This window comes from Salvelinus fontinalis, chromosome 5, assembly GCF_029448725.1.
Source record: "Salvelinus fontinalis isolate EN_2023a chromosome 5, ASM2944872v1, whole genome shotgun sequence".
In the NCBI taxonomy this organism is placed as follows: Eukaryota; Metazoa; Chordata; class Actinopteri; order Salmoniformes; family Salmonidae; genus Salvelinus; species Salvelinus fontinalis.
Genome location: NC_074669.1, coordinates 29,901,734 through 29,916,962, shown reverse-complemented (window position 1 = coordinate 29,916,962; position 15,229 = coordinate 29,901,734). Strand labels below are relative to the sequence as shown.

Sequence of the window (15,229 nt, the reverse complement as noted above, 5' to 3'; positions counted from 1 at the left end):
TGCACTGACTCCGATGGTCAACGCATGTGGAAGGAGACACAGTCCATTACGGATTACAAAAGGTAGACAAAGTCTGTATATTGCACCTTTAATTATAATGTCAATACTAGCTACAGTGGTTAGCTAGCTTGGAAGAAGTATTTAGTTTTGTGTGCATTGTGTCTGTGCACTTAGCTAGCTACCATCCCATTGCCTACATTGCATTTTGTTGTCACTCCTGTTGGCTCCCCCACGAACGTGCTCTCTGATTGGCTCCAAGTTGTTGGCCAATGACGAGCAGTGCAATTCTACAAGTAGAAACGGTAGGTTTGTCGCTACCAGGTCAGCAAGCAGCAGGTATCGCTTTTGTTCTAACAAAAGAAGGAACAGCCTCCCACTGTGATAAGCACCGATAGGAAGACTATCGGCAGTTAGATTCTCTGTGTCTTTCATGCTTTAGGAGGCTACCTGCTACAATGGATGCCGCCCCGCAGCACTAACATCTGTAATCATGAAGTACTCTAAAAGGCTGGTCATGGCACACATCACCTCCATCATCCCAGACCCACTCCAATTTGCATACCACCCCAACAGATACTCAGGCGATGCACTCCACACTGCATTCTCCCACCTGGAGAAAAAGAATACCTATGTGAGGAAGCTGTTCATCGACTACAGCTCAGCATACAAAACCATAGTGCCCTCCAAACTCGTCACCAAGCTTGGGATCCTGGAACTGAACACCTCCCTCTACAACTGGATCCTGGACTTCCTGACGGGCCGACCCCAGGTGGTGAGAGTAGGCAACAACACCTCTGCCACAGTGACACTCAACACGGGGACACCCAGGGGTGTGTGCTCAGCTCCATCATGTACTCCCTGTTTACCAACACGCACGACACCATCATCAAGTTTGCTAATGACACGACGGTGGAAGGCCTGATCACCAACGGTGATAAGACAGCCTGCAGGTCAGAAAACTGGCAGTGTGGTACCAGGACAAAAACCTATCCCTCCACAAGACCAATGAGCTGATTGTGGGCTACAGGAAACAGGGGGGTCCACACCCCCATTCACATCAACGAGCGCGGTAGAGATCATCAAGTTCCTCAGTGTCCACATCACCGAGGACTTAGCATGGTCCTCTCACACCAGAGCTGTTGTGAAGAAGGCACGGCAATGTCTCTTCTCCCTCAGGAGGATGAAATGATTTGGCATGGCCCCTCAGATCCTAAGCTACTATTACTGCTGCATCATTGAGAGCATCCGGACTGGATGCATCACCGTCTGGTATGGCAACTGCACTGCCCGCGACGGGAAGGCCCTACAGAGGGTGGTGAGGACGGCCCAGTGCATCACTGACAAACAGAATCCTAAACAGCTTCTATCCCCTGGCCATAAGACTGTGAAAGGTTCACAACCTCTCCCACAGACTATCTACCCACTCAGACACAACATATGCTACTGCTAAAATCATTATAGATTAGATGTATTATTCCATTAATATGCTGTCGATTGATTATTGATTGCCATCTCTGCAGCACTCCACCAAATCAGGCCTTTATGGTAGAGTGGCCTGACAGAAGCAACTCTTCAGTAAAAGGCATATGACAGTGTGGTTGGAGTTTGCCAAAAGGCACCTAAAGGACTCTCAGACCATGAGAAACAGGATTCTATGGTCTGATGAAACCAAGATTGAACTCTTTGGCCTGAATGCCAAGTATCGCGTCTGGGGGAAACCTGGCAACATCCCTACGGCGAAGCATGGTGGTGGCAGCATCATGCTGTGAGGATGATTTTCAGCGACCGGGATCCTGATAATACATCTCTGGAGAGACCTGAAAATAGCTTTGCAGTGACGCTCCCCATCCAACCCGACAGAGGTTGAGAGGATGTGCAGAGAAGAATGGGAGAAACTTCCCAAATACAGGTGTGCAAAGCTTGCAGCGTCATACCCAAGAAGACTCGAGGTTGAAGTCGCAGCCAAAGGTGGTTCAACAAAGTACTGAGTAAAGGGTCTGAATAGGGAGAAGGTCAGAGAACTGGCATTGTGGTGCCAGGACAACAACCTCTCCCTCAATGTGAGCAAGACAAAGGAGCTGATCGTGGACTACAGGAAAAAGCGAGCCGAATAGGCCCCCATTAACATAAACGGGGCTGTAGTGGAGCGGTTGGAGAGTTTCAAGTTTCAAGTTCACCAACGAACTATCATGGTCCAAACACACCAAGACAGTCGTGAAGAGAGCACGACCACACCTTTCCCCCCTCAGCAGACTGAAAACATTTGGCATGGGTCCCCAGATGCTCAAAAAGTTCTACAGCTGCACCATTGAAAGCATCCTGACTGGTTGCATCACTGCCTGGTATGCAAACTGCTCGGCATCTGACCGTAAGGCACTACAGAGGGTAGTGCGTACGGCCCAGTACATCACTGGGGCCAAGCTTCCTGCCATCCAGGACCTATATAATAGGCTGTGTCAGAGGAAAGCCCATAAAACTGTCAGAGACTCCAGTCACCCAAGACATAGACTGTTTTCTCTGCTACCACACGGCGAGAGGTACCAGAGCGCCAAGTCTAGGACAAGAAGTCTCCTTAACAGCTTCTACCCCCCAAACCATAAGACTGCTGAACAATTATTCAAATGGACACTGGACTATTACATTGACCCCCCCCCCCCCCCCTCCATTTGTTTTGTACACTGCTGCTACTCGCTGTTAGTACAGCTGAAAACTGCTGTTCTGATTAAAGAAGCAATAAAACTGTCCTTTTTTAGACTAGTTGAGTATCTGGAGCATCAGCATTTGTGGGTTCAATTACAGGCTCAAAATGGCCAGAAACAAATAACCTTTTTCTGAAACTTGTCAGTCTATTCTTGTTCTGTGAAGTGAAGGGTATTACATGCGAGAAATTGCCAAGAAACTGAAGATCTCATACAACGCTGTGTACTACTCCCTTCACAGAACAATGCAAACTGGCTCAAACCAGAAAAGGAGTGGGAGGCCCCGATGCACAACTGAGCAAGAGGACAAGTACATTAGAGTGTCTACTTGAGAAACAGACGCATCACAAGTCCTCAAATGGCAGCTTCATTAAACAGCATACTGGAGTCGCCTCTTCACTGTTGGCATTGAGACTGGTGTTTGCGGGTACTATTTAATGAAGCTGCCAGTTGAGGACTTATTAAACAAATCAAAATAGATTTGAGATTCTACAAAGTAGCCATCCTTTGCCTTTGACAGCTTTGCACATTCTTGGCATTCTCTCAACCAGCATCATGAATGTATTTCAATTAACAGGTGTGCCTTGCTAAAAGTTAATTTGTGGAATTTCTTTCCTTCTTAATGAGTTTGAGTCAATCAGTTGTGTTGTGACAAGGAAGGGGTGAAATACAGTAGAAAGTCCTATTTGGTAAATGACAAAGTCCATATTATGGCAACAACAGCTCAAATAAGCAAAGAGAAACGACAGTCCATCAATACTTTAAGACATGAAGGTCAGTCAATCTGGAAAATTTCAAGAACTTTGAAGGTTTCTTCACGTGCAGTCTCAAAAACCATCAAGCGCTATGATGAAACTGGCTCTCATGAGGACCGCCACAGGAAAGGAAGACCCGAGTTACCTCTGCTGCAGAAGATAAGTTCATTCGAGTTAACAGCACCTCAGATTGCAGCCCAAATAAATGCTTCACAGAGTTCAAGTAACAGACACATCTCAACATCAACTGTTCAGAGGAGACTGCGTGAATCAAGCCTTCATGGTCTTATTTCTGCAAAGAAACCACCCACTACTAAAGGACACCAATAACAAGAAGAGACTTGCTTGGGCCAAGAAACCCGAGCGATGGACATTAGACCAGTGGAAATCTGTCCTTTGGTCTGATGAGTCCAAATTTGAGATGTTTGGTTCCAACCGCTGTCTTTGTGAGACGCAGAGTACCGGTAGGTAAACGGATCATCTCCGCATGTGTGGTTCCCACCGTAAAGTGTGGAGGAGGTGTGATGATGTGGGGGTGCTTTGCTGGTGACACTGTGTGATTTATTTAGAATTTAAGGTGCACTTAATCAGCATGGCTACCACAGCATTCCGCAGCAATACGCAATCCCCTCTCATTTGTGCTTAGTGGGACTATCATTTGTTTTTCAACAGGACAATGACCCCCAAAACACCTCCAGGCTGTGTAAGGGCTATTTGACCAAGGAGAGTGATGGAGTGCTGCATCAGATGACCTGGCCTCCACAATCACCCGACCTCAACCCAATGAGTTGAGTTTGGGACACGTTGGACCGCAGAGTGGAGCAAAACAGCAAATGCCCAGCATATGTGCAAACTCCTTCAAGACTGTTGGAAAAGCATTCCAGATGAAGCTGGTTGAGAGAATGCCAAGAGTGTGCAAAGCTGTCATCAAGGCAAAGGGTGGCTACTTTGAAGAAACTCAAATATAAAATATATTTTGATTTGTTTAACACTTTTTTTGGTTACTACATAATTCCATATGCGTTATTTCATAGTTTTGATGTGTTCACTATTATTCTACAATGTAGAAAATAGTACAAATAAAGAAAAACCCTGGAATGAGTAGGTGTGTTCAAACTTTTGACTGTATATTTTGGGGTAAGGTGACTAGACATCAGGATATATTATAAACCGTTTAGCAGCAGTGTATATGATGATGGTATGTGAGTGTGTGTCCGTGCGTGTGGAGTCAGTGTAAATGTGTGTGCATGTTGTGTGTGCGTAAGCAAATAAAGTGAGTGAGTGAGTGAGTGAGTGAGTGAGTGAGTGAGTGAGTGAGTGAGTGAGTGAGTGCGTGAGTGAGTGCGTGAGTGATGGAGTGTCAGTGTGCGTGAGTGTGTAAAGTCCTGTGAGTGTGCTTAGAAACTATAAATAAAATACAAGGGTGTAGCCATTTTGTTAGCTATTTAGCAGTCTTATGGCTTGGGGATAGAAACTGTTCTATTTTCTATTATTATCATCATCATCACTGAACTGTTGGAAAGAGCTCTCAAGTTAAGAATTTCACTGTACTGTTTTACACCTGTTGTATCCTAGGCTCGTGGCGAATACACATTCAAACTTGAAACATCGTCAATGTCAAATATCACAATATTCAACTTAATCATATAAAATCGTCCCAACCGTTAACGAATGCCATGCTCTTTCTTACCACAGTAGTACTCCGGGTTCATGGATTCGCTGGTCTTGAGGAAGGAGTATGTGAGGAAGGCCTTGTGGTAGGTGTTCATATCCTGACTGGCCAGATCAGGCTCAGGGCAGCTGGACAGGTAGGAGCCAAAGGTCGCCAGGGAGATAAACTTCATCAACTCAACATTAGGGATGTACCCAAAACTACAATTGTAGGAGTAGGCCCCACCCACCTAACAGACAGACACAGAGAATAGCAACAAAATATGAAACAAATCACAACTACAGACTCTCCACAATATGTAAATTACAGCGGGTACATAAGTATTCACACCACTTGGATATTTTTTCTCATTTTGTTGCGTTACAAAGTGGGATTGAAATACATTTAATTGTACATTTGTCATTGATCTACAGAAGATATTCCATAATGTCAAAGCGAAAAGAAAATTCTACAAACATTTATAAATGAATACAAATTAAATAACTCAAATATAGTCGTTGCATAAGTATTCACCCCCTTTGTTGACGCAAGCCTGAACTAGTTCAGGAGTCATTTAGGCTTGCGTGTGTATGGACCATGAAAGTTCGTTGGTGATGTGGACATCAAGGAACTTGAAACTAAAACTTGGGTTTACACATGGGAATTGGTCAATATGGATAGGGCTAAATTGAAATATTTGTGACAGAATAAATATGAAAAGCATACGCATGATAGCAATTGAAAGGGAACCGTTTGGAGAATATGGGAAAATTATTAGACCAAAGTTGAGGACACAACAGTTCACCTGACAGAACTGAATCCAAACATTACACTTTTGATTTTACGTTACATTTCCCGTACTTGTTGATAAAGAAATCTGAAAATACTCTGGATACATTCAGTAACATAAGAATATTCCCGAAAAATGTGGGGTAGGACAGGTATGAGTTATAGTCTTGCTAACACTAGCCTCTCTACATCCCTGCTGTGTAGTCATGTGGGTCGCGTGTCAGCCACGCTAGGTTACGAGTGTTAAGGGCTACCAAATCACATACGTCCAACAAAACACATCACTGAGTAAGTGCTTGCTTATTTTCAAGCGTAGTGGTAGCTGCATCAAGAAACGGGATGGAGATAAGAACAGGCAATATCCTAAGGGAAAACCTGCTTCAGGCTTTCAACCAGACACTGGGAGAGGAATTCACCTTTTAGCAGGACATTAAACTAAACTCGGCAAAAAAAGAAACGTCATCTCACTGTCAACTGCGTTTATTTTCAGCAAACTTAACGTGTGTAAACATTTGTATGAACATAACAAGATTCAACAACTGAGACATAAACTGAACAAGTTCCAAAGACATGTGACTAACAGAAATTGAATAATGTGTCTCTGAACAAAGGGAGGGGTCAAAATCAAAAGTAACAGTCAGTCTCTGGTGTGGCCACCAGCTGCATTAAGTACTGCAGTGCATCTCCTCCTCATGGACTGCACCAGATTTGCCAGTTCTTGCTGTGAGATGTTACCCCACTCTTCCACCAAGGCACCTGCAAGTTCCCGGACATTTTTGGTGGAGAATGGCACTAGCCCTACGATCCAACAGGTCCCAGACGTGCTCAATGGGATTGAGATCTGGGCTCATAGCTGGCCATGGTATAACACTGACATTCCGTTTTGCAGGAAATCACACACAGAACGAGCAGTATGGCTGGTGGCATTATCATGCTGGAGGGTCATGTCAGGATGAGCCTGAAGGAAAGGTACCACATGAGGGATGAGGATGTCTTCCCTGTAACGCACAGCGTTGAGATTGCCTGTAAGGACAACAAGCTCAGTCCGATGATGCTGTGACACACCGCCACAAAGCATGACGGACACTCCACCTCCAAATCGATCCCGCTCCAGATTATGACGGTGGGTTTGTGTACGACGGTGGGTTTGTGCCCATAGGCGACGTTGTTTCCGGTGATGTCTGGTGAGGATCTGCCTTTCAACAGGCCTACAAGCCCGCAGTCCAGCCTCTCTCAGCCTATTGCGGACAGTCTGAGCACTGATGGAGGGATTGTGCATTCCTGGTGTAACTTGGGCAGTTGTTGTTGCCATCCTGTACCTGTCCCGCAGGTGTGATATTCAGATTTACCGATCCTGTGCAGGTGTTGTTACACGTGGTCTGCCACTGCGAGAACGATCAGCTGTCCATCCTGTCTCACAGTACGGACATTGCAATTTATTACCCTGGCCACATTTGTAGTCCTCATGAATCCTTGCAGCATGCCTAAGGCACGTTCACGCAGATGAGCAGGGACACTGGGCATCTTTCTTTTGGTGATTTTCAGAGTCAGTAGAAAGGCCTCTTCAGTGTCCTAAGTTTTCATAACTGTGACCGTAATTGCCTACCGTCTGTAAGCTGTTAGTCTTAACGACCGTTCCACAGGTGCGTGTTCATTAATAGTTTATGGTTCTTTGAACAAGCATGGGAAACAGTGTTTAAACCCTTTACAATGAAAATCTGTGAAGTTATTTGGATTTTTACAAATTATCTTTGAAAGACAGGGTTCTGAAAAAGGGACGTTTCTTTTTTTGCTGAGTTTACAACACAAGGCCAAATCTACACTGGCGTTGCTTCCAAGAAGACAGTGGGTGGCCAAATCAAATCAAATTGTATTATTTGTCACATGCACCGAACAGAACATCTTACCGTGCAATCCTTACTTACAAGCCCTTAACTCCATTTCTTGAACTGTGTTGTTGATTAAGAAAATATTTGCTAAATAAAATAAAAAAACAAATATAAAAGTAACAAGAAAATTACATAACAATAAAGAGGCTATATACAGGGGGTAGCGGTACCAATATCAATTTGCGGGGGTACAGGTTAGTCAAGGTAATTTGTAAACTAACTATGCATAGATAATAAAGAGCGAGTAGCAGCAGTGTAAAAACAAAGGGGTGGTGGGGTGTCAATGTAAATAGTCCGGGTGTCCATTTGATTAATTGTTTAGTAGTCTTATGGCTTCGGGGTAGCTTTTGTTAAAAGAGCCTTTTGGTCCTAGACTTGGCGCTCCGGTACCACTTGGCGCTCCGGTACCGCTTGCCGTTCGGTAGCAGAGAAAACAGTCTAAGACTGGACTGGAGTCTCAGACAATGTTTTGGGCCTTGCTCTGACACCGCCTAGTATAAAGGTCCTGGATGTCAGGAAGCTTGGCCCCAGTGATGTACTGGGCCATATGCACTACCCTCTGTAACACCTTACGGTCAGATGTCGAGCAGGTGCCATACCAGACAAAGATGCAACTGGTCAGGATGTTTGATGGTGCAGCTGGAGCACTTTTTGAGGATTTGGGAACCCATGCAAAATCTTTTCAGTCTCCTGAGGGGAAAAATATGTTGTCGTGCCCTCTTCACAACTGTCTTGGTGTGATTGGATCATGATAGTTTGTTGGTGATGTGGACATCAAGGAACTTGAAACTCTCGACCCGCTCCACTTCAGCATCGTCGATGTAAATGGGGGACAGTTCAGCTCTCCTTTTCCTATAGTCCATGATCAGATCCTTTGTCTTGCTCACATTGAGGTTGAAGTTGTTGTCTTGTCTCTGACCTCCTCCCCATAGGCTGCCTCATTGTTGTCAGTGATCAGGCCTACCACCGAGTCGTCAGCCAACTTAATGATGGTGTTGGAGTCGTGCTTGGCCACGCAGTCGTGGGTGAACAGTGAGTACAGGAGGGAACTAAGCACACACTCCTGAGGATCCCCAGTGTTGAGGATCAGCAAGGCAGATGTGTTGTTGCCTACCCTTACCACCTGGGGCCAGCCCGTCAGGAAGTCCAGGATCCAGTTGCAGGATCCAGTTTCCCTTTGTAGTCTATAATAGTTTTCAAGCCCTGTCACATCTGACGAGCATCAGAGCCGGAGTAGTAGGATTCAATCGTAGTCCTGTATTGACGCTTTAGCTGTTTGATGGTTCGTCTGAGGGCATAGCGGGATTTCTTATAAGCGTACGGTTTAGTGCCCCGCTCCTTGAAAGCGGCAGTTTTAGCCTTTAGCTCGGTGCGGATGTTGCCTGTAATCCACGGCTTCTGGTTGGGATATGTACATGCGGTTATTGTGGGTACGACGTCGTCAATGCACTTATTGATGAAGCCGGTGACTGATGTGGTGTACTCCTCAATGCCATTGGAAGAATCCCAGAACATATTCCAGTCTGTGCTAGTAAAACAGTTCTGTAGCATAGCATCCGCGTCAACTGACCACTTCCGTATTGAGCGAGTCACTGGTACTTCCTGCTTTAGTTGTTGCTTGTAAACAGGAATCAGGAGGATAGAATTATGGCCAGATTTGCCAAATGTAAGGCGAGGTAAAGCTTTGTATGCGTCTTTGTGTGTGGAGTAAATGTGGTCAAATGTTTTTTTCCTCTGGTTGCACGTGACATGCTGGTAAAAATGAGGTAAAACGGATTTCAGTTTGCCTGCATTAAAGTCCCCAGCCACTAGGTGTGCCGCTTCTGGATGAGCATTTTGAAGTTACCGTTTTGACTTAAATCTGCTTGATTATCTATGGCAAGATTTGAAAATTGCCGTGTAGCCATGACCCTCAACTCCTTGACAGAGCCTACATTTTGTTTTAAGAATAATGGGCAAACATTGCACAATCCAGGTGTGCAAAGCTCTTAGAGACTAACCAAAGAAGACTCACAGCTATAATCACTGCCAAAGTTCTTTCTGACATGTATTGACTGAGGTAAATACTTATCTAATCAAGGTATATTCGTGTTTTCATACACTTTTATTACTTTTTAAGAAATGTTAGAAAGGAAAACCCCTTTGACATTAGAATATTTTGTGTACACCAAAAATTCAATGAAATCAATTTTATTCCCACTTTGTAACACAAAATGGGGGTGAATACTTACGATACCCACTTACGATACCCACTGTACATAAAAATATATTCAGAACGAACTTTGATTACAAAAGAAACTTTCATTGAATGATAGATATTAGACAGTAATTAGTAAATGGACTTTTGTAAAGGGCAGTTGCCTGCTAGTCTGGAATCCAAACTGAATCCATGCTGCGTTTCACTTTGATTCACTTAGTTAAACAGAGCATGGATTCAGTTTGGATTCCGGGCTAGTTGCCTGCCTCTGTTGAGAAGATACAACTATCTATGCAGTAGATGACAGACAGCAGTTCTCATGGTGTGTCATGTTGTAATGTAGACTGAATACAAATAGCAGTTTGACCCACTGGGATATGTTGTGGCATGTTTCAGTACCTGGACGAAGGAGCAAGCGATGGTTCCACTCCTGAGCTGGTTCAGAAGGGTCTCACACACAGCCACATCAGGCACACTGGTCACCCCATCTGTGATGATGATTATACCTGGGAGAGGTGACAGGAACTGTGTCATAGGTCTAAAATAATCAATCATATATAAATAAATCAGATCTCCCTTCGAATGGTGCCTTTAGACAATTACTCCGATAGTGCCCTTTCAGACCTGGCTAGCTCACTCAATAGGCTGTAATAAAGGAGGACCTTATAAGTCTGACTCAAACAAGTGTCATTTCTCCCTATGGAACCAGCCTTGAGAAGCTCAACTTTAACAGTGAAGGTATTGACAGACTTAACCAACCTGCGGAGGAGTTGGGGGGCAGCAGCTGTAGAGCTAGGATGCCCTGTCGCACCATGCTGACCAGCCCGACGTCTGCAGTCACCATGGAAACGCCATGTTTCCTCACAGGCACCTCCTCCATGGTGATGTCACTGCCAAGCCCGGAGCACGGGATTGGCCCATCAGACTATCAGAAACAAATTGAATAATAATCAACTGAGATCAACCTGGAAATTATATCAAACATCTTCTAACAACATTTTCATAGTCATACTCTACTCCAGAGCTATATACTGTACAGTCAGGTACAAAATTATTGGCACCCATGATAAAGATTAGCAAAAGAACTGTATAAAATAAATAATGCAAATACTGAACTACTGTAAATTTTTGCTCCCAAAAATTTTGAAATTATATTATTTTGTACTAATACAATTCCTCAGAGAAATATATTTTGTTTAACAAGTAATAATTTAAAAAATATATAAAATCTAAGGTAAAAATGATTGGACCCGTTTTCAATACTCCGCAAAACAACCCTTGTGATGATAATGACACTGAGCCTTTTTCTAAAATGTTTTGTAGCCAATGACCTTACACCATACAGAATCTTTCCAGATGCTTGATATCCTTCGTCTGCACTTAAGGACTGCCCTCTTCAAATTCAAACCACAGGTTTTCAATGGGGTTCTAGTCCGGAGACTGAGATGGCCATTGCAAAATGTTGATTTAGTGGTCAATTAAACCATTTATTTCTGAATTTTGATATGTGCTATGTTTTACAGTAGGCATGATGTCATTTTCTGAAGGTCAACAACCATTTGTCTCTTTCAATTGTGAGTTCTTTGCCTTTTCCCATGGTGATGATTATCAAAGTGATTTTACATGTGTATTACCTATTTTTTTTACCCCAGTGAAACAGAAAGCCATGGAAGGCCATAATACAATTAATTTTATTACGACTAATAAAAATAAAAAGTAGAATCTTAATGTAGATGTAATTTTGTTTGTTTATATTTATAAGAATCTTTAGGGTTGGCAATCATTTTGACCCCTATCTTTTTGAGATTTTTATTTTTTTAAACCAAATCTCTTTCTCTTAGCATATATATAATATAAAATAATATAATTTCCCCCTCTTTTTGAGCATACAATATAGCTCTGTATTTGAATAATTTATTTTATACACTCTTTTTTGCTCATCTTTATCAAGGGTGCCAATAATTTTGGACCTGACTATATTATACATATGTAATTATATGGTTCTGTTCTAGAGTAAAAAGACTGACGGATGACCTAAAAGGTATTGTAATAACCATATAGTACTGTAATAACCATGTGTCCTCTTGCCTGGTCGTGCTGCTGTTGAAGATGGCTGTGCTGCTGTTGTAGGACCTCTGCAATGTTGTTCTCCACTGATCGCAGCTGCTGATAAACCTGGTGTAGGAACTGAACCAGGTCTGTACGATTCAGCTGACAACCCTGCACCAACACCTACAGTCAAAGCAGACACAACACAGTTTCTTTATAGGTGTGATGGAGAGTGCTTCTAGTTTTCAGTAGTGATACACTTAGCAATCAGCTACATTGGCTCACATGACTAGAATGTATTACTATAGTTCCCGTCCCCTTTAAAATCTGTCTCCATCATGGGTAGCACATCTACCTGCACCAGCAAAATAAGGATTTCATCTGTCTCTCGTTCAATCACCAAGTAGTATATCATTTTGATATGAATAATATGATCACCTGGTGTGTATTGAGCCCAATAATGGAGGAATAAGCCAGGATAGTGACAAAGATTTCCGGCTGGAAAACAAGATCTGTGCCTGGAACATTGAAGGGCCGGACCAGTCCAGCTAAGCATCGTGACAAGGCATGGAATACCTCATCAAATATCATCTCCCCCGTGCTGTCATCCTGTGAACAGAAGGCAAAACTAACATGATGTACCTAACACACCAAACAACACATCATGAGGAGGATCTGCTCTTGGCACTAGACCAAAATAGCTATAGCATGAAAGTGTGATATGTAGCACGATTTTCATAAAGGATTGTAAACTTCCTCCTGCCGTCAAAAAGAAAAGCATCCCTTCATAGATTCCCATAGATGCTTGTAAAATAGTCATATTGCACACATTGTCCGACCAGCAGGGTTCAAATCCAGGTCTCCTGCATGCCATTGCTTATAACGGCGTGCTTGTTTTCTAATGGAGCTCAGCGGTTCAGAGAACCAAATCCATTATAGGTTTTCCATTAGGAAATTGTAGCGCCGGACAACATGACCAGGAATATTTTAATTTACTGGCCATTTGAGAAATTTACCGGAACCATATGCATTGGCTGCATAACCCATTAGGGCATCCACCTACGACGCTCAGAAATCACATTTAGATTATGGTACCGGTAATTCAAATTCGCAATTTGGGCAGAACGCGTGGCCACCGGCTGTCAGTGAAAAGTAATTCAAATGTGTGTGACACATTGTGTGTCCCACCTCCTCCTCCATGCTTCACGGTGGGAACCACACATGCAGCGATCATCCGTTCACCTACTCTGCGTCTCACAAAGACAAAGCGGTTGGAACCAAAAATCTCAAATTTGGACTCATCAGACCAAAGGACAGATTTCCACCGGTCTAATGTCCATCGCTCCGATTTCTTGGCCCAAGCAAGTATCTTCTTGTTATTGGTGTCCTTTAGTAGTGGGTGGTTTATTTGCAGCAATTTAACCATGTAGGCCTGATTCACACAGTCTCCTCTGAAAAGTTGATGTTGAGATGTGTTTGTTACTTGAACTCAGTGACGCATTTATTTGGTCTAAAATCTGAGGTGCAGGTAACTCTAATGAACTTATCCTCTGTAGCAGAGGTAACCCTGGGTCTTCCTTTCCTGTGGCTGTCCTCATGAGAGCCAGTTTCATCATAGCGCTTGATGGTTTTTGAGACTGCACCTGAAGAAACCTTCAAAGTTCTTGAAATTTTTCAGATTGACTAACCTTCATGTCTTAAAGTAATGATGGACTGTCATTTCTCTTTGCTTATTTGAGCTGTTCTTGCCATAATATGGACTCAGTCTTTTACCAAATAGGGCTTTCTTCTGTATACCACCACTACCTTGTCACAACACAACTGATTGGCTCAAACTCATTAAGAAGGAAAGAAATTCCACATATTAACTTTTAACAAGGCACACCTGTTAATTGGAAAAGCATTCCAGATGAAGCTGGTTGAGAGAATGCTAAGAGTGTGCAAAGCTGTCATCAAGGCAAAGAGTGGCTACTTTGAAAAATATAAAATATAAAATATATTTTGATTTGTTTAACACTTTTTTGTGTACTACATAATTCCATATGTGTTATTTCATAGTTTTACTGTATTAACTATTATTCTACAAATGTAGAAAATATTACAAACAAATAAAGACAAACCCTGGAATGAGCAGCTGTGTCCAAACTTTTGACTGGTACTGTATGTCACCAGCAGTAAACATATGTAATTGGGAATTGATAAATAGAGTAGCTCCACACCTACAGAAAGGGAGGCAGACAGGCTGAGTAGAGAGGAATGCAATTGAAAGAACCTGAATGTATCATATTTTCTGTTTTTGTCAGCTTTATGTATTTGGACTTAATTGACAATTAAGTTACATGCCTACGGCTGCATTAGCCTATAGGCTATGAGTTCCATGCGCTAATTTCTTTAGGATCACGGTGTGTCAATGTGTCCATATGGCAGAGGCTGGTGCTCTCGCAATAGTTGAATTTGAACTTTTAGATCTATACAATTTTTATTTTTATGATTAACCACGTGACGATTTTAAGAAACAAAAATGTTTTTATTAAAATTAAAAACTCTTCCATGGAAATGCACATTTGAAAATCATAACTGGCACACAGATGGGTACAAATGGTTGGATAAATTGTAAGCTACCACAAACTTGAAACTCACGCACCTATGAAGTCTTTATAAAATAATTGCCTCCACGTTTCCATGGTTGGATTTGTCTATAGGCTACTTTGAAGCAAGGTAAGACACGCCTCATAATATGATGTAAAACATTCAGGTTTCAAACAATTAAGTAGGTCTATGTTTTCAAAATGCATACTGCCTCCAGCTCATATCGTAAAGTGGTGGTGACGCGCTGATAGTCTGTTGCCTGCACTTGAATGTGAAGCGCCCTTCAATTAGGCTAAAAATAGTAGGCCTAACTTTTTTTAATCGTGCACAAACAGATTTTAACACACGATTGCATGTAGAATTGTTGCGCAATGAATGGGCTTACAAAAGCCAGCTGAGGAGCTGCAGGAGAAATCCCGCTCTGTATGTTGTATGTTTGTGATAGTTGTGTTGGATAATTAAGATAGGCTACATGATGATTAACGAAAATACACACACAGCTATTTAATTCCACTATATTATGCAAATTAACCCAGACAGATAATCATGACGGTATTTCCGTCATGACGGTATTGATGTATTTCCGTCAACTGGTATTTCCATCTATGAAT

At 42.7% G+C, this 15,229-nt stretch overlaps 1 protein-coding gene across 6 annotated transcripts in view; it reads right to left on the bottom strand.

The window, feature by feature from the left end:
- Nucleotides 1-15,229, bottom strand: part of LOC129855459 (KICSTOR complex protein SZT2-like) — a 110,108-nt gene that overhangs the window by 93,211 nt on the left and 1,668 nt on the right. For all 6 annotated transcript variants that reach the window (XM_055923131.1, XM_055923132.1, XM_055923134.1 and 3 more), the window contains exons 4-8: nucleotides 12,468-12,638; nucleotides 12,069-12,212; nucleotides 10,740-10,905; nucleotides 10,380-10,486; nucleotides 5,145-5,355 (exon numbers count right to left, since the gene is read on the bottom strand). In XM_055923131.1, the coding sequence (XP_055779106.1) occupies nucleotides 5,145-5,355; nucleotides 10,380-10,486; nucleotides 10,740-10,905; nucleotides 12,069-12,212; nucleotides 12,468-12,638 (799 nt within the window). The remainder of the gene's footprint in view (nucleotides 1-5,144; nucleotides 5,356-10,379; nucleotides 10,487-10,739; nucleotides 10,906-12,068; nucleotides 12,213-12,467; nucleotides 12,639-15,229) is intronic.